This window comes from Pleurodeles waltl, chromosome 7 (assembly GCF_031143425.1).
Source record: "Pleurodeles waltl isolate 20211129_DDA chromosome 7, aPleWal1.hap1.20221129, whole genome shotgun sequence".
Lineage (NCBI taxonomy): Eukaryota > Metazoa > Chordata > Amphibia > Caudata > Salamandridae > Pleurodeles > Pleurodeles waltl.
Genome location: NC_090446.1, coordinates 906,026,014 through 906,049,542, shown reverse-complemented (window position 1 = coordinate 906,049,542; position 23,529 = coordinate 906,026,014). Strand labels below are relative to the sequence as shown.

The window sequence follows — 23,529 nt, the reverse complement described above, 5'->3', positions numbered from 1 at the left end:
GTGGGTTCCTCTTTACCTCACTCATATTGTGGATTTTCATTAGTGACAATCTAAGGCAGTGGTTCCCAACCTGTGGTCCGGGGACCCCTGGGGGTCCGCGAAGCCTCTTCAGGGGGTCCGCGACTGCTTAGAAAATTAAACATTATTAACAGATTAGGTCCCCAGCTTTCAGTAATGACTTAATGTGGGGTCCCCGGACTCCAAAAATTATTCAGTGGGGGTCCCGGGGTTCCAGTAATCATTAAATGGGGGTCCACAGAAGTCAAAAGGTTGGGAACCTCTGATCTAATGCCTTGATTGATTCACTAATTGATCCCACACTTGTAATAAATGTATATAAATAAATCTGAAGGCACCCCTCTGTACCAATATTGACTTAAAATACCCATAATCTGATGATACCGGGTTACCCCAGTCTCTTTTTATAGGCTTGTCACTTTGGGCACTGCTAGGTTCGACAAAGCTATCATGGCTACCATACTATCTCAAGCATTCTCATTTAAACCTTAAGGCATTTAATCTAATCTTCAGGAAGCCTGGGAATACTACTAGTTATGTGCAACAATAACAAAATGCATTGCCGAAGAAAAACATTGGGTCACTTAGGATGTTTGCACCATGAATCGGACACTGTGCTTTGGTAATGTATGAAATAGAAATTAACCAGAATGTATTCTTTAAAATAGCTCCCGTCCTCCTAATTTTGCCAATTATTTCCCTCTCACAGGTGTGGGTGCCACATGTGGGTGCATCTTCCAGCCATGGCCATACATTGGATGACAACCCTCTTCCTTCTCAAAGGTGAGTCGAGTGTTTGTGTGTCTGAGCGTGTAGGTTCACTTGCATGTTACCAACTTCCAGATTCCTTCTCTTTTTGAGTCTGCATTACTTTTCTTTCATATTGTGACCATTGCCTGAATGTGAAAACTCAATGGCCCAATTATTGATTTGTCATACATATTTTTGAGGCTCAATTAATTTCAGTCACTAGGGTTCAGAATTCGAATCAGTAATTCATAAACTAGCATGTTGCAATGCCTATCAAAGGCATCTACAGTATAAATTGGTCGATTATGGGGCTGATTAACCAATTGGAATGATAATTGCCAAACTGATTTGCATTGGAATTCAATGGGTATTCGGAACTTCTGATGCTCAGTCAACAAAAACTCAAAATTGAGATAGATATTTGGAATTCTCAAGGAAGTGCCCTGTAGTTTTCAAATTCCTATTGATCAATCTGAATTCCAAATAACTGTTGACCTGCATTTCACTTTAGAAGCTAAACAAGACAGTCCTCCCTTACTAGGATCACTTGTGCCTAATTATAATTGAACTTGAAAATGGATATGTAAATAGTAAGGATTATTATATCACAACTAGTGGAAGTTCCTTAGGATCAGATATTTTTTAGTTCATCAGACCTGGACTTGGCAAATTTCACACCTCTCGTCACCATTACAGCATTGCTTATTAATATATAAGGACGTATTTGGTGACAGGTGTTCATGAGAGGGAATATATAAGTGAATGATGTCTGGAGTACTTATATTATTTTGAACACATGGTGCGAGTGAGAAGTTGTAATGCACTAGGACAGGAACCAATAAGGAGTGGAAACTGAGTGAAAATGAACTTATCTAGAGCTGGCCAATAGGTTGCAGTATATTGTAACTCTTTAATATAAGACATATAACTAATACCGTTTTTTAGCTTGTTAGCAGTGCAGGATAAACTTAGTTTAGATTATATGGCAGTCAACGGATAAGGAGAATTCAATACAACTAAGACAAAGAGGGAAGGGAGGGCTTGCAATTTTGGTTTTTACAGCTTGAAAAAGTTAATAATGTATTTGTAGCTTGGAACTTATTGAAAATTCTGTATGGCTATTTTACATCTGTACTAGCAGAAGTTGATACAAGTTGCTTACTCGCAAGTGCATATATTAACCAACAAAAATGACAGGGTGTGGGCATGTGATTCTGTCTAATCTGGTATCAGTTAGCAGGCTGCCAGAAGTCTCATTGAAATGGCACATTATGATTAAGGATGGTTTTGCTTGGGGACTTTTTCTGAGAGAGAAGTGGAAATCTGCACTTGAATTCCTGGAAAGTCTTTGGAATATTAGCATCATGGTTATCCCCCATAGTTGATGAATAAGAGAGAAGAGTATATTTACAATTTTTGCTAATTCATCTGTTCATGGTGAATAGTCATTTTGGGGTTGACCAGGCCTTTATGTGCACTAGGATAGGAAGAATATACTTCATAGTTCTAGAAAATACATTTCTTATAGAGGTATTGTGAGATTCACATTTGTAGTTCCATATTATATCCAGATTGGTTAAACGTAATATACTCAATAATTCTCTCATGCTGCGTTCCCAAAATGCCGCATTTCCAAGCATGGCGCTCTACCACTTTCATGTTGGAATATGGGGTGGGGATTCCACATTTACTTAGCAGAATCCCGCCTGCAATGGCTTGTGATCTGAGAATTTTTAGCCTTGGTAGTAAGTGATGGTTATAGAGAGACATATGGACATAGAACATGAAATGTTGTCAAGTCTCAGATACAGGTCATGTGGAAGTAAGTAATAGGAGTAGGTTCTGATGCCTTGGCTCCATATGTCATCTAGAGGCCATTGCTGAAACTAGTGAGTTAAGTTCTTGGCACTGAGTGATGTTTGGTGTGTGAAGGAGAAGGGGATATGATCTGTCAAGGGCTACATCCAACACACAGGCCAAGTCACCTCCCAATATCCAGGAGATCTCTGCAAATGGCGCACGCCCGTATGCGATTCAATTTAGGAAATGGGGTTGTTCCAAGTTGGGGGCATATAAGTTGCATGGCACAAATTGGGCATCTGCATAGTCGACCTTCAACTAATGCATATCTACCCCCTTTGTCCAACAGTATAGTACTTGTTTGGAAGGAAATCATGTGTTTTACCCAAATTAGGGCTCCCCTGGCAAATGTGGGACTATCTGCCCTCTCAAGCAGTTCAGGAGTGTTAAAAAACTCTATTTCTATCATGTGATTGTCAGGACAGAAAGTCTCTTGCATGGTGATAGACCTGTACCTCTGACCTAAGTGCCCCAGCTGCAGTAATATATGGATTGTTGCTAGCAATTTTTGGTCATGAACGAACACAGTTCATGAGTGTGCACTATGCACTAGGCCTATCTCATGGACTAAGGTCTGCTTAGACTGGGAAGGACGCACAATATACTACCCTCAAATGGTGGAAGGCTAGTGACTTTACTAGGAGTTAAGTAGCATAAGCGAGGTGGTGGCAGCATACTGTGTTTTTAACTTTTACTGATCAGTAGAGTGAAGAGGCCCTTTTGCCTGTGTCACAGGAGAGGGGCCTCCTGGCACACTCTGGTAAAGTTCCACTGCTGTGTGCTTGGCTAACCCCTAGCCTACATTGGATTGTGTGCAGCGCTGAGATATATGTGGGAAAATACAGCGCATCAGAACATAGCACCCATGGCTGTGGGTTACATGTGTGCCTGCATGAAAGTACAGTGCGTGAAGAGATCGGCCATGTGGTTGTGTGACTGAGATTCATATGCACCTCTGAAAAGGTGCAGTGCATCAGGAAATAGCATGCATGGTTACATTGACACACAAGACTATATGTGAGCTGGTAGCACATGAATGCAATAGTGCGCTGTTTTGGAAGGGCACTCTGTAATGTAAATATGCCATTGCGAGGGTTCAGTATACTAAAAGCTGCTCACATGTTTGAGTTCATAGTGGTGTGAGTGTGTATGTTTCAAATGGATACAACACATGGAAGGAACTGGGTTCCATTTTGGTAGGCCCCATGCTTGCTGGAGGAGCATGGGAGGGTATAGGTTTCTCCTAGACATATTTGTGTACTGCTCCATTCCTGAGAGCTGGGTGGGACCAGGGCCGGCTCTAAGGCGGTGCAACCAGTTAAATTGCACCGGGTGCTCTCTTCGGGTGGGTCTGACTTGTTTGCAAGTATATTATGATTTCAAAGCACCTTTAGGGTTCCTTGCCTTCAGAAATTTCAGGTAATAATAAAAATGTCAAAATAACTGGTGATTAATGTTCTGCCTGGGGAGAGATCGAGTTTCGAGGAGCACTGTTAAAGGGTGGTAGTGAGGCCATCAGTGGCTGTGACGGTTATTGTGGGGGCACCAACAAACACTGTCGCACAGGGCACCACCAGCATAAAGGCAGGCCCTGGGTGGGGCACACATTAGAGGAAGGAAGAGCCAGTGTAGGAAGTTGGCTCTGTATGCACTATTTCAAAGTAAGGAATAGTATGCACAGAGTCCAAGGGTTCCCCTTAGAGGTAAGATAGTGGCAAAAAGAGATAATTCTAATGCTCTATTTTGTGGTAGTGTGGTCGAGCAGTAGGCTTATCAGAGGAGTAGTGTTAAGCATTTGTTGTACATACACAGGCAATAAATGAGGAACACACACTCAGAGACAATTCCAGGCCAATAGGTTTTTGTATAGAAAAATATATTTTCTTAGTTTATTTTAAGAACCTCAGGTTCAAGATTTACAAGTAATACTTCAAATGAAAGGAATTTCAGGTAGGTACTTTAGGAACTTTGAATTAGAAAAATAGCATATACAGTTTTCACATAAATTACATATAGCTATTTTAAAACTAGACACAGTGCAATTTTCAACAGTTCCTGGGGGAGGTAAGTGTTTGTTAGTTTTTGCAGGTAAGTAAACCACCTACAGGGTTCAAGTTTGGGTCCAAGTTAGCCCACCGTTGGGGGTTCAGAGCAACCCCAAAGTTACCACACCAGCAGCTCAGGGCCGGTCAGGTGCAGAGGTCAAAGTGGTGCCCAAAACGCTTAGGCTTCAATGGAGAAGGGGGTGCCCCGGTTCCAGTCTGCCAGCAGGTAAGTACCCGCGTCTTCGGAGGGCAGACCAGGGGGGTTTTGTAGGGCACCGGGGGGGACACAAGTTAGCACAAAAAGTACACCCTCAGCGGCACGGGGGCGGCCGGGTGCAGTGCACAAACAGGCGTCGGGTTCGCAATAGGAATCAATGGGAGACCAAGGGGTCTCTTCAGCCATGCAGGCAGGCAAGGGGGGGGCTCCTCGGGGTAGCCACCACCTGGGCAAGGGAGAGGGCCACCTAGGGGTCGCTCCTGAACTGGAGGTCGGATCCTTCAGGTCCTGGGGGCTGCGGTGCAGAGTCTTTCCCAGGCGTCGGGTCTTTGAAGCAGGCAGTCGCGGTCAGGGGGAGCCTCGGGATTCCCTCTGCAGGCGTCTCTGTGGGGGCTCAGGGGGGTCAACTCTGGCTACTCACGGTCTCGTAGTCGCCGGGGAGTCCTCCCTGTGGTGTTTGTTCTCCACAAGTCGAGCCAGGGGTGTCGGGTGCAGAGTGCAAAGTCTCACGCTTCCGGCGGGAAACGTGTGTTGTTTCAAAGTTGCTTCTTTGTTGTAAAGTTGCAGTCTTTGGTGAACAGAGCCGCTGTCCTCGGGAGTTCTTGGTCCTTCTAGATGCAGGGTAGTCCTCTGAGGCTTCAGAGGTTGCTGGACACTGGGAACGCGTCGCTGGAGCAGTGTCTTTAGAAGGGGGGGAGACAGGCCGGTAGAGCTGGGGCCAAAGCAGTTGGTGTCTCCGTCTTCTCTGCAGGTTTTCAGGTCAGCAGTCCTCTTCTTCTCAGGTTGCAGGAATCTGAGTTCCTAGGTTCTGGGGAGCCCCTAAATACTGAATTTAGGGGTGTGTTTAGGTCTGGGGGGTTAGTAGCCAATGGCTACTAGCCCTGAGGGTGGCTACACCCTCTTTGTGCCTCCTCCCTGAGGGGAGGGGAGGCACATCCCTAATCCAATTGGGGGAATCCTCCATCTGCAAGATGGAGGATTTCTAAAAGTTAGAGTCACCTCAGCTCAGGACACCTTAGGGGCTGTCCTGACTGGCCAGTGACTCCTCCTTGTTTTTCTCATTATCTCCTCCGGCCTTGCCGCAAAAAGTGGGCCCGTGGCCGGAGGGGGCGGGCAACTCAACTAGCTGGAGTGCCCTGGGGTGCTGTAACAAAGGGGGTGAGCCTTTGAGGCTCACCGCCAGGTGTTACAGTTCCTGCAGGGGGAGGCGTGAAGCACCTCCACCCAGTACAGGCTTTGTTACTAGCCACAGAGTGACAAAGGCACTCTCCCCATGTGGCCAGCAACATGTCTGGTGTGTGGCAGGCTGCTAAAACTAGTCAGCCTACACGGATAGTCGGTTAAGGTTTCAGGGGGCACCTCTAAGGTGCCCTCTGGGGTGTATGTTACAATAAAATGTACACTGGCATCAGTGTGCATTTATTGTGCTGAGAAGTTTGATACCAAACTTCACAGTTTTCAGTGTAGCCATTATGGTGCTGTGGAGTTCGTGCATGACAGACTCCCAGACCATATACTCTTATGGCTACCCTGCACTTACAATGTCTAAGGTTTTGCTTAGACACTGTAGGGATATAATGCTCATGCACTTATGCCCTCACCTATGGTATAGTGCACCCTGCCTTAGGGCTGTAAGGCCTGCTAGAGGGGTGACGTACCTATGCCACAGGCAGTGTGAGGTTGGCATGGCACTCTGAGGGGAGTGCCATGTCGACTTAGTCTTTTTATCCCCACTAGCACACACAAGCTGGCAAGCAGTGTGTCTGTGCTGAGTGAGGGGTCCCCATGGTGGCATAAGACATACTGCAGCCGTTAGAGACCTTCTAACCATGCCAAGGAGACATTTCCTTACAGCCAGGCTCTTCGGTGCCCATCAATAGGGGCCCTTTGATTATGAAAGGAGGTTACTGGTCAATGGGGCCTGGGCACAGCTAAGGAAGGAGAGAGGGCTGATAACAGAATCATAAAGTGTCGTGCTAGGGCCCTCTGGTAACATTTTGCTGCACATATCACTGAGGCTGATATCCAGGTGTTAGCCAACTGTGAGCCCCATGGTGGTCTGTGTTTGGGGTTATCAAGATGGGAGACGGTCCTGCTGTGATAGAGTGCTCTCTGGAGGAAGAGCACAAAAAAGGAGTGAGGACTTCAAAGTGGGCAACTCCCAGAACACGAACTTCAGTGACCCAAACTCACAAGATTGAATCTCCCAAATTGTCAGACTGAAGCTGTACATCAGTGTGGAGAAGCTCAGCGCAAGTTCTGCCTGTTATGGCCAGGACTGGGGACTAACATTCTGCCAGTCTCCCATGCTGGATGAAGAGATATCACCCAGGAGAATCAAGAACATTCACCTGGAGCTGGGAGCACTACCTTCTGCCTGACCCCAGACCAGTGGGCCCTGTGTGGAGAAGGAGGTTGTTTGTAGGGAGACAGGACTAGTTGGGGTCCTACCAAGAGGATCCTGGGAGCAGAGTGTGAGATTCTGTTCTGTTGAGAACAGCATGTCGATTGTGTCATCTGCCCATGGGTGCTGTGCAACCCCTGTATGTCAGGTAGGGGTAGCAGAGAGGACTGAAATGTCACACCAATCTGGCCACTAGCCTGTGTGCATTGTGCAACCCCCGGTGCCAGAAGGGGACAGCTGCAATTATGGAGGGTTGCTGCACTGGTGCTGTACTCCACAAAGGGAGTGCTTTTGCCCTTGGTAGTGCTGGGACCCAAAGAGGACTGTTATCTTGCTGATGCTGGTAAGCGATCGCCGTATGTCCTGAGAAGACTAAGGCCTATCTTCCTGTGAAGACCCCTCATCAAGAGGGGGCCAGAGTCCAGGAAGCGGGCTGTTGCCCTAGAGCACCATGTAGCTGTTATGGCCATTGGGTTGTGATTTGCAGAGCTGGGACCAAGTTTCACCTACTTCAGTCTGGGTAGCACCCAAGACAAGCCCCAGATGAAGAAGAAGACTTATAGCCGGATCAGAGGAGGACCTTGGTGTCTGTCTGTCCGGAGTACCTTGGGGTCTGTCTGTCCAGAGTCCTGCTCATCACAGCACCAGTTGACTGCCATCCCACTGAGTGTAGGTAATACTGATACCAGGACATCGGGTCCAGGGGGAACTTGTTCAGACTTACGCTCCCAGAAACTGAGACATGTGGACTTTTGATAAAAGCCCATGTAGAACTTTTAAGACTTTAACCCACTAGTGGGGCCTACCTTGGATGTCAACACATGTAGATGGAGGAATAACCTTCATCCATAGAGTGAGAAGTGAGAAAGGAGCTGACCCACGTAAAGGTAGCAGGCCTGCTTAAGAAGCCTATGTATACTATTTGTATTGTGTTCTATTGTACTTAGTGTTAGTCAATAAATATTCCTTTTAACATAAAAACAAGTATTTGGATGGACAATTTTTATTAATGTTGCTGGGCATATTTTGAGTTGTGAGTCTGTATTTACCTTAAAACTACTTACTCCCCAATAAGCCATGGACTGCTCAGCTGTGCTGCCACTGAGAAGCAGGTGCTGAAGGGGTACTTGGCACAGTTGCTCAGAGTTCATTGTAATCCGCAGTGGCATCCATGGAGAAGAGGGGGCTGTCAAATGGGTGGATGGAAATGCAAAAATTAAAACTTTTTTTTTTAAAATCAATAAACACTTACCTTATCGGGACAGCACAGCATGTCATCCTCGCGCCGGACGTCTTCTGCCTGGACTGAAGTGCGAGCCAAAGCAAACTCCCTTTGCCGATCCTGGGGTTGCTCACATGCTGTAAACCAGCATGAGAGCAGTGCCCTGATTGGAGGGAACCCCCTCTCTCGGCGCTCCCCAGAGCACTGGAGGCCCGTGCAGGATTCAACCCAGCTGTTTTAAGATAGCAGGGTTGGGAGGTTTGAACTGCACATGTCAGACTGGCCGTCTCAAGACAGCCAGCCAAAGAGACATGCGCACTATAAACAGTGCAAAGGCACCACTCCTCCCTGCTGCCACTCAGCAGGCCACGCCCTGACACTCGGTTCAGGACGGGATGATGAAAAATAAAAGGGTAATAAATTACCCTTTTATTTTTCATCTCTGGGGCTTTGGAGGGCATTTACTTGGGGCGACGCTCCTCTGCTCCGGATGTCCTGGCCCCCACGCCTGGTAAGCCGGGGGCCAGGACATCTGGAGTAAAAGACCTCAACCACCACAGTTGGGCCTAGTAGTGCCTACATTCCCCCATGGCCCTCTGAAAGGGGTTCTGACAGTGGGATTCTTTGAGTAATGCAACTTGCGCTCCTCTGAGTTTATTGTATGAATAGGTGGTGTATCTCTTGCTTCCGATGTGCATAACTGCATGACTTGTAATCAGTCAGTAGCATCATTATATAGCTCAACACGGCCAACGCAACTAAGGCAACAGCCTTGGATGGAAATCTGGCTCAGCCTGCAAACTAAATCAGGAGATGGAAATACATGGGGAGGGGAAATAGCCCCCATCTAAACTTGTGTAGGCACATAGATAACAATGTTTGGAATGTGAGCTACATTTGGCTCCGTATGAAGTTCTGCCTGCCACCTGGGTGCAGTGGTGCTCTCCGGTGTCAGGGTTTAGCAGTCCAGAGTCCTCACAGTTTTTCTGGTATGCCTGTAGGATGCAGGGAAGCAGCTCCGCTACTCAACAGGAGTTCAGGGTCTTGGTTGAAGGCTGGCAGTTCTCCCATGCTTTTGAAGGCTCAAGGAGTTATAGGACAAGCTGTCTTTGGTGCAATTGTCGAGGACAGCAAGCAGGCTGGCAGAGCTGCGGCCAAGTCAGCTGCTGGTCTTCTGTTCTTGCTTTTGTGACTCAGGGTCCGTCTTCTCCTTCCAGGTCAGCAGGATCTGATTTTCTGGTGCTAGGGGCTCCCTTAAATACTGAATTTAGGGGCATAAGTGGAGTGTAGGGTAGTAGACAGTGGGCTACTTACCCCTGGGGTCACTACGCCCCCTATATGACCACTTCCTGTGCCAAGTGGGCATAACCCTGTCCCACAGTTCCTAGTTCTGCCATCACCAAGATGGCAGACTTTCAGAATTTATGTCCACATCAGGTAGCTTACCTTAGGGGTGGAACTGGCCTGAAGGTGGACGCGCCTCACTGACTTCTAATTTTCCCACCTGTCCAGGTGCCAAATGGGCCCTGGGTCAGGGGATCAGCATCTCCTCACCTCTGAGGGAAGTCCGATTTGCATACCAAAGGTGGTGAGCTCTTTGAAGCCCCCTGCCTTGGAATTCTAGTTTGCAGGTCATCCTGTTAAGAGGGGTGTGTTACTTTCCTGTCAGAGCAGGCTTTGTTCCTGACCGCCCGAGAGTGGAGGCTCCCACCGCTGGGGGTCAGAAACTTGTCTGTTGGTGGCAGGCTGGTTAACACCAACAGCACACTAGTGGTTGGTAGGTTTTTCAGGGGGCACCTCCAAGGTGCTGCCTGGGTGCATGTATTAATACATTCATCACTGGAATCAGTGAGGGATTATTAATTTGAAATGTTTGATAAGAAACATCCTTAGTTTCAGTGGAGCCATTGTGTAGCTGGGGAACTTGCATTGGCCAGTGTCCAGCACATGTACTGCAAATGGCTTCCCTGATCATTTACTATGTCTATGAATTGACAAAAACATAGCATATATGCCCACACATGTACTATAATGCACCCTGCCTTCAGGCTGGAAGGCCTGCTGTAGGGGTGACTTACACATATTGCATGCAGTGTGAGTGGGCATGGCACCCAGGTTGTGTGCCATGTCATGTTTTCACTTTAAGTTGCACCAAAACACGCAGCCTACAATAGCAGTCTACATGAGGTAGGTGAGGGATCCCTCAGAGTGGCACAATACATGCTGCAGCCATACAGGGGTGCCACAGGTATTGCCAATTGAGGGAACAATTGTGCACTTTTGGGGAAAGAACACTGGCACTGGGGACCTGGTTAGCAGGAACTCAGTGCACTTCAGTCAAAGCTGCATCAAATACAATGCAAAACGTGGGGGGACTACTGCAACAAAATCCCAGACTCCTACAAGGAGGACATATGCAAATGTTTCATAAGAAGGGTAAAGACCCCCTTTGTGGTAAATAGTGTGAATAAAATGAAGTAATGAGTGGCCACAGGGGTGTGGCCCTTCAGGGTCAAATATCAACCATCAGCTGTGCAACCGGCAGAAAGAAGGCCAGTGGGTAAAAACGTAAGGTAATTCATCAGCTGTTTGTGCAGTCACCACTGGAATTGGTGCTCACTCACACAAGGAGGTTGTGAAAAAGAGGTGTCTTCGTCAAGTGACAAGCTGCCCTCATCAAACTCTGTTCTCACTATACAGTCTTGGAACGAGACCTCTACTTCCAAGGCCAGGGGCCTGTTGTTAATTGCTTGCTCCTTGGTTGGCACCATGAAGTGACTCATGTCTGCGGCATGTTTCTTCTTGCTACTTCTGTGCATTTAACTTTTAGCTTGTCGGCTCCAGTTCCTGGAGGTATATGCCTGGGTATTAGTTCCTATGCTCTCAGCCCAATCCCAGGCCTCTTTTGCATCAATGAAGAAAAATGATTTGTGCTCAGATAGAATTCAGAGTTTTGCAGGCAATAGTAGAGAGCATCTCAGTCTCATCTCTCTCCGTTTGTGTTTTACTCCCACAAAACAGACTCATTGTTTGCTGTTCCACTAGGGCATAGTTTGGAAATAGGATAACTTATTATTGAAATTTTCAAGATGAGTGGTTTGTCAGGTAGCATGTAGAATTTCATTGTAATTGTAATCTATGAAATGCAGCATTTTGGCAGGAATTGGTTGGGTGCAGGACCAGAGGGATGTCTCTGAACAGGAACCAGGTGCACTCTAAGCACAGACGAATGAAATCAGTTTAAGAAAAAGTAGAAATCTTTTAAAACATGGTTCTGAGAAGGCCACAGTGTCTTGACCTTCCGACCCTTCAGGCAGCTCAGCAATTTAGATATTGCTTTATGGTGTGCGGCCCTATGCATCCTCAGGCATCCTCAGCCCTATCTTCTAAGAAGTTCACTCTGTCAATGAAGGAGATGCTTCGGTACTTCCGATTTTTGAGGCAGTGTCTGTTCCATTTGGGACACCCTCTTGGCCAATTCGTGGTGATCATTCTGCAGCAAGCCAACATCAAGTGCCACAACATAAATTTTACTTTCAAGAGACCACATGGACCGCTCAATAGCTTCCAGAATAATGCCCAACACGCTGAGCATATCAGCAAAGCTTAGCAGAACATTTGTGCCTGAGGGAGTCGGAGCTGTAGAGTGCTGGCTGACCATGGCTGAGGAATGGGTCGCATTGAGAGGACAGAGGCATCCCATTGCAGCAATATAAGCCTGTATCTCTATGGCAGCATAGACATCCAAGATGATGGCTGCAGGTTTGATTTAATTGATTTTTGGTTTGATAGAGCCCACAAATGCCACGAGGTGTCCGGGGGCAGCTATAAGATACAAAGCATAGGCGTTATTGGAAAAGGTGCGTGTTAAATTTTTTTATGGATTCTACTTCAAACTCTAGAAATATTTTAGGAAGTTCAGAAGAATAAAGAGAGTATTATTTCAGTAAGACAGACAAGATGGAAAACTGTGACAGAGCCTAGACTTGAGGCATTATGTGAAGAGCAGTAATTAATTAATTCTACAAGAAGGTTGTGTTACATAGATGTAGGGGAGAAGCATCCTTAAATAGTTACATGGGTCATTAGAAAACGAAATCTAGAGCCATGTAAAGAAAACTGTGAAAGCAATAAACTGAGAAGCAGGGCATAGGTTGATTTGAGTTGCTAAATATATCTATTAAGAGTAGATCTGCCAGAAAAAATATTTTTCTACAAGGATTGCTGGGAAAATGTGATGTGCAAGCTTTCCAGAAAATGTAAGCAAAAGTCCAAGTAAGTGATTTTAAGAAACCAACTTGCAAAGTTTGCAATGAAGGACTACATCTTTTTGGCTTTAATAGCAAAAATGCTAGGAACCGCAAGATTGAGATATTGTGTATGTTTGTCACAACCCTATCTGTAAGGCTATAATTGGTAACATTGAACTTATTAAGAGGGGGAATCCTCCTGTCCAAACAGCACAACAGATTAATTGTGTGCAGAGGATCCCAACAAATAGTGCAATCTGCTCTACCCCCCCCTTACCCCAACTCGAAATCAAATAATATTTCAGTCTCTGAGATGAGTGAAGGAAGTTCTCTCTTTATATAGAATACCAAAAAGAGGCATACTATGCAAAGAGCCCAGGTACTCCATTATAAGTGGACAGGGGCTTGCTCTAACTATCCCAATGTGCTCTCCTACGGGGTAGTGTGGGCGAGCAGCCTTAGGCTTATCAGAGAGGAGTGTTAGACATTTCCTGCATGCACAGCCAATAAATGATACACACAACTTAACAAGGAGATCCATGCAAATTTATAAAAATACCAATGATCTTTATAGAATTTTAGGTACCAACATCATCATGATCAGGTATGTTTCGTGGTATGAATTTGTACAGGTTTAAAAAATAAACACAGTGAAATTTCTGGTTATCCTCTGGAGGAAAGGTACAGCGACTTATAGGAACAATCTACCAGACATAGGGTGAGTATGTGGCAGGGTCCAAGGAATCACCAACAGGTCGTCTTGGGAGATACTGGGTCATCCAGGTGCAGAGATGCTTTTCTGCTTCGGGTGCCCTAATGTTATCCAATGGGAAATTAAACATATACTGTATTTCGGCACTTAGCAACGACAAACAGGTCTGTACATCTGCAGTTATTGTCAGTACAGGGCAAGGTCCAAGGCAGCACCAACAGGTCATTTCAGGAGGCACTGGAGCATCTTGGTGCAGAGGAACTTTTCAGTGTTAGTTGCCCTAATGTTACCCTATGGGGAATGATCCAATCAGAAAGATGCTGCAAGCTGGGACTGGGGGACCAGTCTGGCTGAACCAACAGGGAACCAACGATGATTGGATATGTAGGGACACCTTTGGTCCTCTTCTCTAGGGCGGCTGGGTGCAGAGGTGTCCTGAGGCAGTGGGTGTTTGTCACCGGGTCACTCGCAGTACAGGGAGGCCTGCACAAAGAGGCTGCAGGTGGTGTTGCGAAGTCCACAGTTGGCAAACACACAGTGGGCTTAATCTCTGGAGTGTTGAGGGGCCACACTGGCACCGTTGACCCACTTCAACTTGAGCTAGGGGGCACGGGTGTAGTGGTGCTTTCCGGTGTCAGGGTGTAGCAGTCCCGAGTCCTCACAGTTGTCTTTGGTGTGCCTGCACGATGCAGGGGAGCAGCTCTGCTACTCAACAGGAGCTCCAGGGTCTTGGTTGAAGGCTGGCAGGCCTCAAAAGGCTTTTGGAGGCTCAAGGAGTTGCAGGGTCTTGGTTGAAGGCTGGCAGTCTTCCCAGGCTTTTGGAGGCTCAAGGAGTTGTAAGACAAGCTGTCTATGGTGCAATTGTCTAGGCCAGCAGGCAGGCCAGCAGGGCTACAGCCAAGTCAGCTTCTGGTCTTCTGTTCTTACTTTTGTGACTCTTCAGGGTCGTCTTCTTCTTCCATGTCAGCAGGATCTGATTTTCTGGTTCCAGGGGCTCCCCTAAATAGTGAATTAAGAGGCATAAATGGAGTGTAGGGTAGTTGCCAGTGGGCTATTTACCCCTGGGGTCACTACGCCCTCTATATGACCTCTTCCTGTGGCAAGTGGGCATAACCCTGTCGCAGAGTTCTGCCATCACCAAAATGGCAGACTTTCAGAATTTGCGTCCACATCAGGTAGCTCACCCTAGGGGTGGAACTGGCCTAAAGGTGGACGCGCCTCGCTGACTTCTAACTTTCTCGCTTGTCCAGGCACCAAATGGGCCCTGGGTCAGAGGGTCATCATCTCCTCACCTCTGAGGGAAGCCAGATTTGCATACTAAAGGTGGTGAGCTCTTTGAAGCCCCCTGCCTTGGAATGCTAGTTTGCAGGTCATCCTGTTACGAGGGGTGTGTTGCACTCCTATTAGACCAGGCTTTGTTCCTGACTGCCCGAGAGTGGAGGGTCCCACCACTGGGGGTCAGAAACTTGTCTGTTGGTGGCAGATTGGTTAAGACCAGTCAGCCAGCACACTAGTGGTGGGTAGGTTTTTCAGGAGGCACCTACAAGGTGCCCTCTGGGTGCATGTATTAATAAATTCAACACATGAATCAGTGAGGGATTATTAGTTTGAAATGTTTGATACCAAATATCCTTAGTTTCAGTGAAGCCATCATGTAGCTGGGGAACTCGCATTGACCTGTGTCCAGCACATGTACTTCAAATGGTTTCCCTGATCACTTACTATGTCTAAGAATTGACAAAGACATAGCATATATGCCCACACATGTAATATAATGCACCCTGCCTTAGGACTGGAAGGCCTGCTATAGGGGTTACTTACATATATTGCATGCAGTGTGAGTGGGCATGGCACCCAGGCTGTGTGCCATGTCGTGTTTTTACTTTAAGTTGCACCAAAACATGCAGCCTACAATGGCAGTCTGCATGAGGTAGGTGAGGGATCCCTTAGAGTGGCACAATACATGCTGCAGCCCTACAGGGGTGCCACAGGTATTGCCAACGGGGGGAACAATTATTCACTTTTGGGGAAAGAACACTGGCACTGGGGACCTGGTTAGCAGGAACTCAGTGCACTTCAGTCAAAGTTGCATCAAATATCATGCAAAACATCAGGGGAACTACTGAAAGAAAATCCCAGACTCCTACAAGGAGGACATATGTAAATGATTCTATAGACATATTACACTGTTGTATCACCTGCTATGAAATGTTTTAAAGAGAACTGTACGTACAATAGTGATCTGGGTAGACAGTAATAATTTGCTTCCCACATAACAGACAGGAGACCACTAAGAAAAATGTTTATATTGAGCTGAATGTTAAATGTGATGATATAAGTTACCAGCAGCTATTATGCACAAATATCAACTTTCAGGTGGATTTTTACTCAGAATTTAAGTATTTAGGTGGGTAAAGTAAAGAACTGGAAATGGATGGTGTCTTGTTAAAATATACATGGGTAAGACATGTATCCAGAGAAAAGAAAACTCTCACAAATATATAGAATATGGCAAATAACTATTTCATAATAAGCGCCTTCAGTGTTTGATTAGGAAGTTTTTTGAGCTTGCCTACCACCATGGTTTTCATGGTGTTAGCAACACCACGAAAACCATGGCGGTAAGCCCTACCAGTGACAGGGAATTCCCTGTCACCGGTAGGCGGCTACCCTACCCCCCAACACACACCTGACACCCCCAGCACCCCCTCCATCCAAAGCCTCCCCCTACCCCCTCCGATCCTCTCACTCTCCCCCACCCCCCATACACGCACACACCTGCAGACACGCACCACGCATACACCTAATCACTCACAATGGCATACACGCATACTTTCAGACATGCTCGCACACATTATTACACACAATCACACTGACATGCAGACACGCACTCACTTCACCATTCTTATACGCTTTCACTCACACACTCACACATTCATGCACACAGACACACACACACAACACCCCCCAACACCATCCCCTGTCGGTAGCCCAACCTACCTTGTTCTAGGAGGTCTTCCGGCAGGGAACGGGAAGGGGCGCTGCTACCACCAGCAGTGCACGCCAGCAGAACACTGCCAGGCCGTATCACAGGTCATGATACAGCTGGGGGCGTTCAACTGGCATGGCCGTGTTGGTGGCAGCAGCACCAGCTTACCACCGTCTGCAGGTGTGATCACGGCCAGATTTCCGCCCTTCTTGTGGCAGAAGTCCTGCAGTGATCATGATATGGCAGATGGATGGTTGCCGCAGTGACGGTATTTTGGCGGGCGTCAACACAACAGTAGGCGGGTTTTACCGCCAATGACAAAATGAGGGCCTATGTGTTTTCTCTTTGAAATCACAATTTGCATAAGTTTAAATAACAACACAATTCTTGACCGTAATTTGTAGCGGTAAAACATATGGTTGTATGCTACAAACACTGATCTCCTACATGCCAGCAGTGTGATTAAGCAGTTTTAACTGCCGAACATGGCAGGGATCGAATAGATTGTTGAACTCCTTTTTCTGTGTGTTAGGGTGTAATGTGTATGGTTTGCAGCCAAGATTGAAGTTTACTTGTTTTTAACTTTTGCACACTGACGTGTGGCCATATTTATACTTTTTGGCTCACAACTGCGCCAACGCAGTTGTCCGTCAAAAATTTTAACGCCGGCTAACGCCATTCCAAAGCGCCATGCAGGCGCCTTATTTATTGAATGACGTTAGCCGGCGCAGCTGACTGGTGTGCGTCAAAAAAAATGACCCACACCAGGCAGCGCCGGCGTAGGGGAAAATGGAGCTTGGGCGTCAAAAAATGGGGCAAGTCAGGTCTGAGGCAAAATATTGGCCTCAACCCGATTTGCGCCATTTTTTTTTACTCCCAACCCCCATTGAAATGACTCCTGTCTTAGCACAGACAGGAGTCATGCCCCCTTGCCCAATGGCCATGCCCAGGGGACTTATGTCCCCTGGGCATGGCCATTGGGCATAGTGGCATGTAGGGGGGCACAAATCAGGCCCCCCTATGCCACACACAAAAAAAAAAAAATACTTACCTGAACTTACCTTAAGTTCCCTGGGATGGGTCCCTCCATCCTTGGGCGTCCTCCTGGGGTGGGCAAGGGTGGCAGGGGGTGTCCCTGGGGGCATGGGAGGGCACCTCTGGGCTCCTTCCGAGCCCACAGGTCCCTTAACGCCTGCCCTGACCAGGCGTTAAAAAATTACGCAAAAGCGGTTGGACGTCATTTTTTCAGGCCCGCCCACTCCCGTGCGTCATTTTTGCACGGGAGTTTAAATAAGGCGCACATGCCTTAGAGTAATTTTTTAGAAGGGAACGCCTACCTTGCATATCATTAACGCAAGGTAGGTGTCCACGCTAAAAAATGACGCAAACTCCAAGATCTTTGGCGCTAGACGGGTCTAACGCCAAAGTATAAATATGGAGTTAGCTTTGCGTCGGATTTGCGTAAAAAAAAACGACGCAAATCCGGCGCACACAGAGTATAAATATGCCCCCTAGTTTTTTATAATTATATCCTCTAAATTGTACTTTTTGCAATAATGTTATAATGTAGACGTCTTTTATTAGAAGTGCAGTAATGATTTTGAGTTCCATTGGAATCCAGATGATAACTTTTCCAAATTTCTAAAGCAATCGAAAACCCCCTACTAGGAGAGGCGAGACTACGGGCATCAGAGTGCACCTATGGGCAACTCTTTGAACGTGTCAGACTAGGCATGACATTTAGGGGTAGATTTAAGAAAAGTGGTGCTGCACCCAGCAGCAAAACTGTAACCAGTAAAACTATTGAATGATTGCAACAGTAACGCATTGTACTACCTATAAAGTTGAAATAAACACAAACACACTTTGACTATTGTAGAGTTCTGCTCCAGCATTTTAATGGTAAATACAGCCTTTCTCACAGTGTTTTTCACTCTAAGTGGTGATCATTAGGCAACTTGCTACCAAATGTTTTTGTCAATTTATTTTGAAACCTCATTCATCTCATTCCTGAACTGCTGAACTCGGTGAATTCTTTCAGTTTTCAATTTTCTGTTTTTTAAAGGGTGGTAAAGGAGAACATTCTGAATCCTTTCTAGTCTGATGGTTTCTTGGATAGCTTTCTTTTTTTCAGAAAGCAAACAGCTCTTTAAAGACCTGATAGCAACCAACACAATCCAACAGGAAGTGGGAAGTAACTCAGCAGGAAAACAGTAAGGAAACCATAAAGGAAAAACTACAAGTGGATTGCTTCCAATGTGGTTTCGAGATTTTATGCTTCCTGTCACATCAGTGTCTTGTTTAGTACTGTTACTTCCTCATCTATTGTTGTTGGAGGGTGTTATAATGCTCAGATCTCAAAGTAAATCTGATCCAGGACAAATGGGATCATGTGCAATAATGACGTGTTTGTATTTTCAAGTAGAGACACAACAAATATTAATCTGCTTAGAACTGTAAGGCCATGACAATGGCAGAATGACTCTATACTGATGCTTCTAACACAACATATAACATAACACAAACAATATTACATAAACATATATTTTCTAATCTGGCCAGTATCCATAAAGGCCCAAATGCTGCGTTGTCTTGATGGCATTTATTTAGTGCAAATGTGGCCATTAGTTTGACGTCTTAACACTGTCGATTTTTCTGGTGACATCCTTAACTGATATCCCATTACTGGCCAGAGTCAGAACATTCTTGTGAAGATATGTTCCTGGCATCCTGGTCCATGGATCAGAAATAAGGTGTGGTGTTACTCTCTTAGCATCAGGTTGATCATTTAACTAGGTTGTACCAGGGGCATTTGCTATCGTGTTGGATAGTTTGAAAGGCACTTTGACATCACTGGACTGTGCATTTATGATGTTGCTGTAAATAAATTAACTCTGGCAGGTTTACTGTTTGCTTGTGTTTCTCTTGTAAACAATTTACTGTTTTGCCTTGTCTCGCTGTTAGAGATCTTATAAGTTTGGATTTGCTTTCTACACAGTGTTATAGGGCTATTAATCAAGACAGTCCACGTTATGGCATATGGTAAAAGTACTGACTGCATGTAAATTGTTCTGTTTAATCTTAGCTTTTGTTTTTTGTGACATGTCGTGATAGTTGGCACAGTTGGAAGCCCTTTGATTGGCAACTGTAAAGCATACCCAAGTTGTGTTGGATACATATAGAGTGTTCTGCTTAATGTGTTGTTTAAATCTCTATATGTGGTGCTTCTTTTCAGCACATACTGTTGAAAGCAATATGGTAGCCATCTATAAATCTCCACTGTGATGTGCGAGGTGTTCTATTAACACCTGCTTTCAGTGCTCTGCATGAGAAACTAGGATGAAGTCGTTGAATCAGGATTGGTTTCGTACTTTCAGGAGGGTTCTAGTATAATAACTGGATCATCTGGAGAGTGGTTAGAGGGTATGCAGGGGGTTTCCAAGAAATACATGAAAAATGGCTCTCTTATCTGACCACGTTATTCCCACTATGCTTCCAACGACAGATAATGAGGTTAGTCTTGCCTAGTTAAAGTCAATAAGATGACTACAACTTATATGGTGCCAATTTTGGCGAATTAATGGGAAGTTTACTTCAAGTGCGAGGTGGGTGAAACTTGCCTGTTGACTTCCAGATGCTTTTGACTCTGAGATGTTTTGGATGGCTTTGTTTGTCACGGTAAAAAGAACACAAGTCAAACACATTTGGTAAGTTTATTTCTAGATTCTTCCAGTGAAACAGAACCAACCCTTTAACCATATTCAAACAGGACCAAGGATCCCTACTCACTGTGTCCCACACAGAGAAGACCACTTTGCCCCATACAGACTTGCACTTAGAAGGGGGGGAAATGGGGTGGGGGTTGTCGGTGCATGGCTTCCCTATTCTAGAATCCTTGCTCATTCTACTGATGATGGTGGCTGGTGGACCTGATTAATTCCTGGGAGAATTGTGGTAACCTGTTTGGATGTTGTTAACATTCCCCACTCTCTCATCTCTTGAAGGTTTCCTGGTGGTGTCTGGAAATGCCAGGCCCCGCATTGTTCCGAGCACTCCCCCTGAACTGGTCCTGGATCTCTCCAGCACCCTCTCCTTGACGTGTGAGGGAGAGGAGGTGGTGGCCTGGGAGCATGATACAGATCCACTGGATTTGCCGGTGAAACACAAGGGGAATGTCTTCTCCAGCACACTCACACTGAAAAACCTGACGGGTCTAGACACAGGAAGGTACACCTGCTTCTACAACCACTCCCAGGATGAAGAGCACCGGGAGGCTGAGGAGGTCTACATCTTCGTACCAGGTGACTGGGTTTCCCTTCCAGAAAACTATGTCACAGAGGAGAATAGGTGTTTTTTTGCAAGTGAATAGTAAGGTAAAAGTCCGTACCAGCTCAGTGCAAAGAGGAAACGGCTCTAGGACAAAAATGGAAGAAATAGAAGGCAAGATATAGGAACTGAGCATGCAGGTATTCTCATTAGCACCCTTCAGTAGACGTATGAATGAATAAGTGAGTGAATGCATGAATGAACGAAGGCTTGCATCGAGCACCTGTAAGAGCTGATTTGCCCTGGTGCAGGTATAAGAGACTCATTTTAAGGTTTGTTTGCAGGTTTTTTCATGTGCAATTTGTGGATGTCCATAGATTATGGAAAGTGACTTAGGTATTCGCTGTAAGTGGGTGTCCTGGGTGTGTGAGCAGTCTTACTTTCTGCTTTACACGTGTTGCTGCACAATTCTTTCCTGATAGCTTGAAGAAGAGTGAAATGAGGGACTAAGCAAGTGAGTAGCTTTGTAAAATGAATGTTCAAAACCAGTTTCCAGAAGGCGTTGAGTTTGGCACTTTGGAAATCCAGAGAGGAAGCAGTAAGAGTAGCCGAGTCGGGACTTTTGGTAATTTCTGGAGCTACAGATTTACAATAAAAGGAGGTGAGCGAGTTGGTGGGGAGGACCAAGGAGATAAAGGCGACGGGAAAGGCTGTAAACTGCAGTGAGGAAAAACAGACTGGCTGAGGAGGAGGAGGGATCTGGTGGTGTCCACTGAATGCCCTAAGTTCCTACTGAAAGAGATTCATGTTGTTCCGTTGATGCATGGCAGGCTCTTCCTTGGTCACCGCAGTCCCTACAGTGCCTGCTCTTTATATGGAGGAAGCAGAAAGACTTTTAGTGGTAGTATTGAGGCCAAGTAATCAACAAAGCGTAGTATTACCTGAGAAGTAGCAGCTACCGGCCAGTCAAGAGAATGGCACTGGTGGAAGTGAAGCAAGGGTGAATGGAAGGAATGAACGGCGGGGGTAACATGGAAAGGAGGGTGAGAAAGAATGAGAAAATTAGTGGAAGTGGCCATAAAAATCAGAAGAGAAAAAGGTGAATAAATAAGAGAAAGGAAACTGAAAATGAGGACTAATTGGATACAGTGTGCAAAATGAATAGAAAAAACTGAGGACATAAAAGCATTTCAGTGAAATCAAAGTGCATGCACTAGCCTTCTGTGATACCAACAAGTTGCTTGTAGGCCACATACGTATGACCTAGCCCTTCATTCACTCCTAACGAGGTTTCCTTCTTCATGTTACCCAAGATCCTACCAGGTGGTTTCTTCCTAATGAGGCCAACGGAGAATTCATTTTTCAGACTAGCACTTCAGAGTCCATCTTGCCGTGCCGGGTGACCAACCCAGAAGCACACGTCACCCTCCATGAGCGAACGAAGGAGAGCCACATCCCCGTCATCTACGACAGACAGCTCGGCTTCCGGGGACACTTTGAAGACACGTTGTATCTCTGCAAGGCGGAGTATGATGGACAGGAGGAGTACTCCGACCACTACTATGTGTATACCATCCCAGGTGAGTGAGCGTTAAGTTTCCTTCCTAGTATGGGAAAAGGCCTCCCTTATTAAATGAATAGTATTTTATCTCAGTCCTCTGATACCACTGACGAACACACGACGCACAGAGCACTGATGACGTTGCAGGCTGCACAGGACCACACAGCTTAAAAAGTACTGGCACTGACACAGGCGAACACAGCGCACTATAATGTCCTTCCTCACTGCCTTGAAACAATGGCATCCACCACTTCGAATCTAATGAAATGTAGAGATTCTAAGTAATTGACTTAGCATTTTGTTAACTTGACTTACAGTTACAGACTGGCCTTGTCAGGAGCTGGTCCCCATCCTTTAAGCTCTGAGTAGGTGGTTACCACTTCTCTCCTGGCGCTTCCCACTCCGCTTGACATGCAGGGCTCTGATTGCCCGTGCCTTTCACCAATGTGTGACATCATCAGTGTTGGGGTCTCTGAAGTTAGTATATTCCTCCCAGACTCAAGTTTCTTCCGCCCTCTGCAGGTGCTTCAAGACAAAAGTCAACAGAGCCGCCATCTCTGATAAGCCAGGGTGCACTGGGGATTTCGCAAGAAGGCTCTGAGCAGATGTCTTTTCACTTTTGTACTTGGGAGATTTATTTATGTATCCTACATTTAGCTGTCACTAGAGGTCTTTTTCTTTCGCTCTTTCTCGCATTCTGTCTGGCTTTCCTTTGCTCTCTCTTTGTATTTCACTGTGTACACGTGAAACATATTTGCTGAGGACCCTGGCTGTTTCTAAATTAAGTAGGGTAGTAGATGACCCTTTATATCTTTTTGCCTCTTCTACTAATCACCAGAAAAAACAATATTCAGTAGCTTGTCAAACCACCACAAATGTTTACATTTTCATATGTTGCAAAGACATCCCTTTACTTATAGAATTCACCACAGTCAGGTATTTTTCTAAAGTCGAATACAATTTATTTGTTAAAAAGCACAGAAAGCTAGATGTAGAAAAAAGCTTGTGAAAAATGTGCTCCAATACACAGACTATGCATAAAATGTCTGCAATGTCCTTTGAGTGTATTGCAGAATCAGTCCAATGCATTAGTGCATTTATTGAGAGAACATGCCGTTTTCATAAGAGACTAAATTAAGGGCTTCCTTTGATCCGAAGGTGATATTTGTTTGAAATTGATCAGCTGAGGTCACCATTGAAATCCCGGAAACATCACTCAGCAGTTAGATTATTAT

General features: G+C 45.8%; 1 protein-coding gene across 2 annotated transcripts in view; it reads left to right on the top strand.

Annotated features, from left to right (window-relative positions):
• Positions 1-23,529, top strand: part of PDGFRB (platelet derived growth factor receptor beta) — a 229,019-nt gene that overhangs the window by 90,595 nt on the left and 114,895 nt on the right. For both annotated transcript variants that reach the window (XM_069199532.1, XM_069199531.1), the window contains exons 2-4: positions 728-801; positions 20,472-20,768; positions 22,047-22,313. In XM_069199532.1, coding sequence (XP_069055633.1) covers positions 741-801; positions 20,472-20,768; positions 22,047-22,313 — 625 coding nt within the window. In that variant the 5' untranslated portion in view covers positions 728-740. The remainder of the gene's footprint in view (positions 1-727; positions 802-20,471; positions 20,769-22,046; positions 22,314-23,529) is intronic.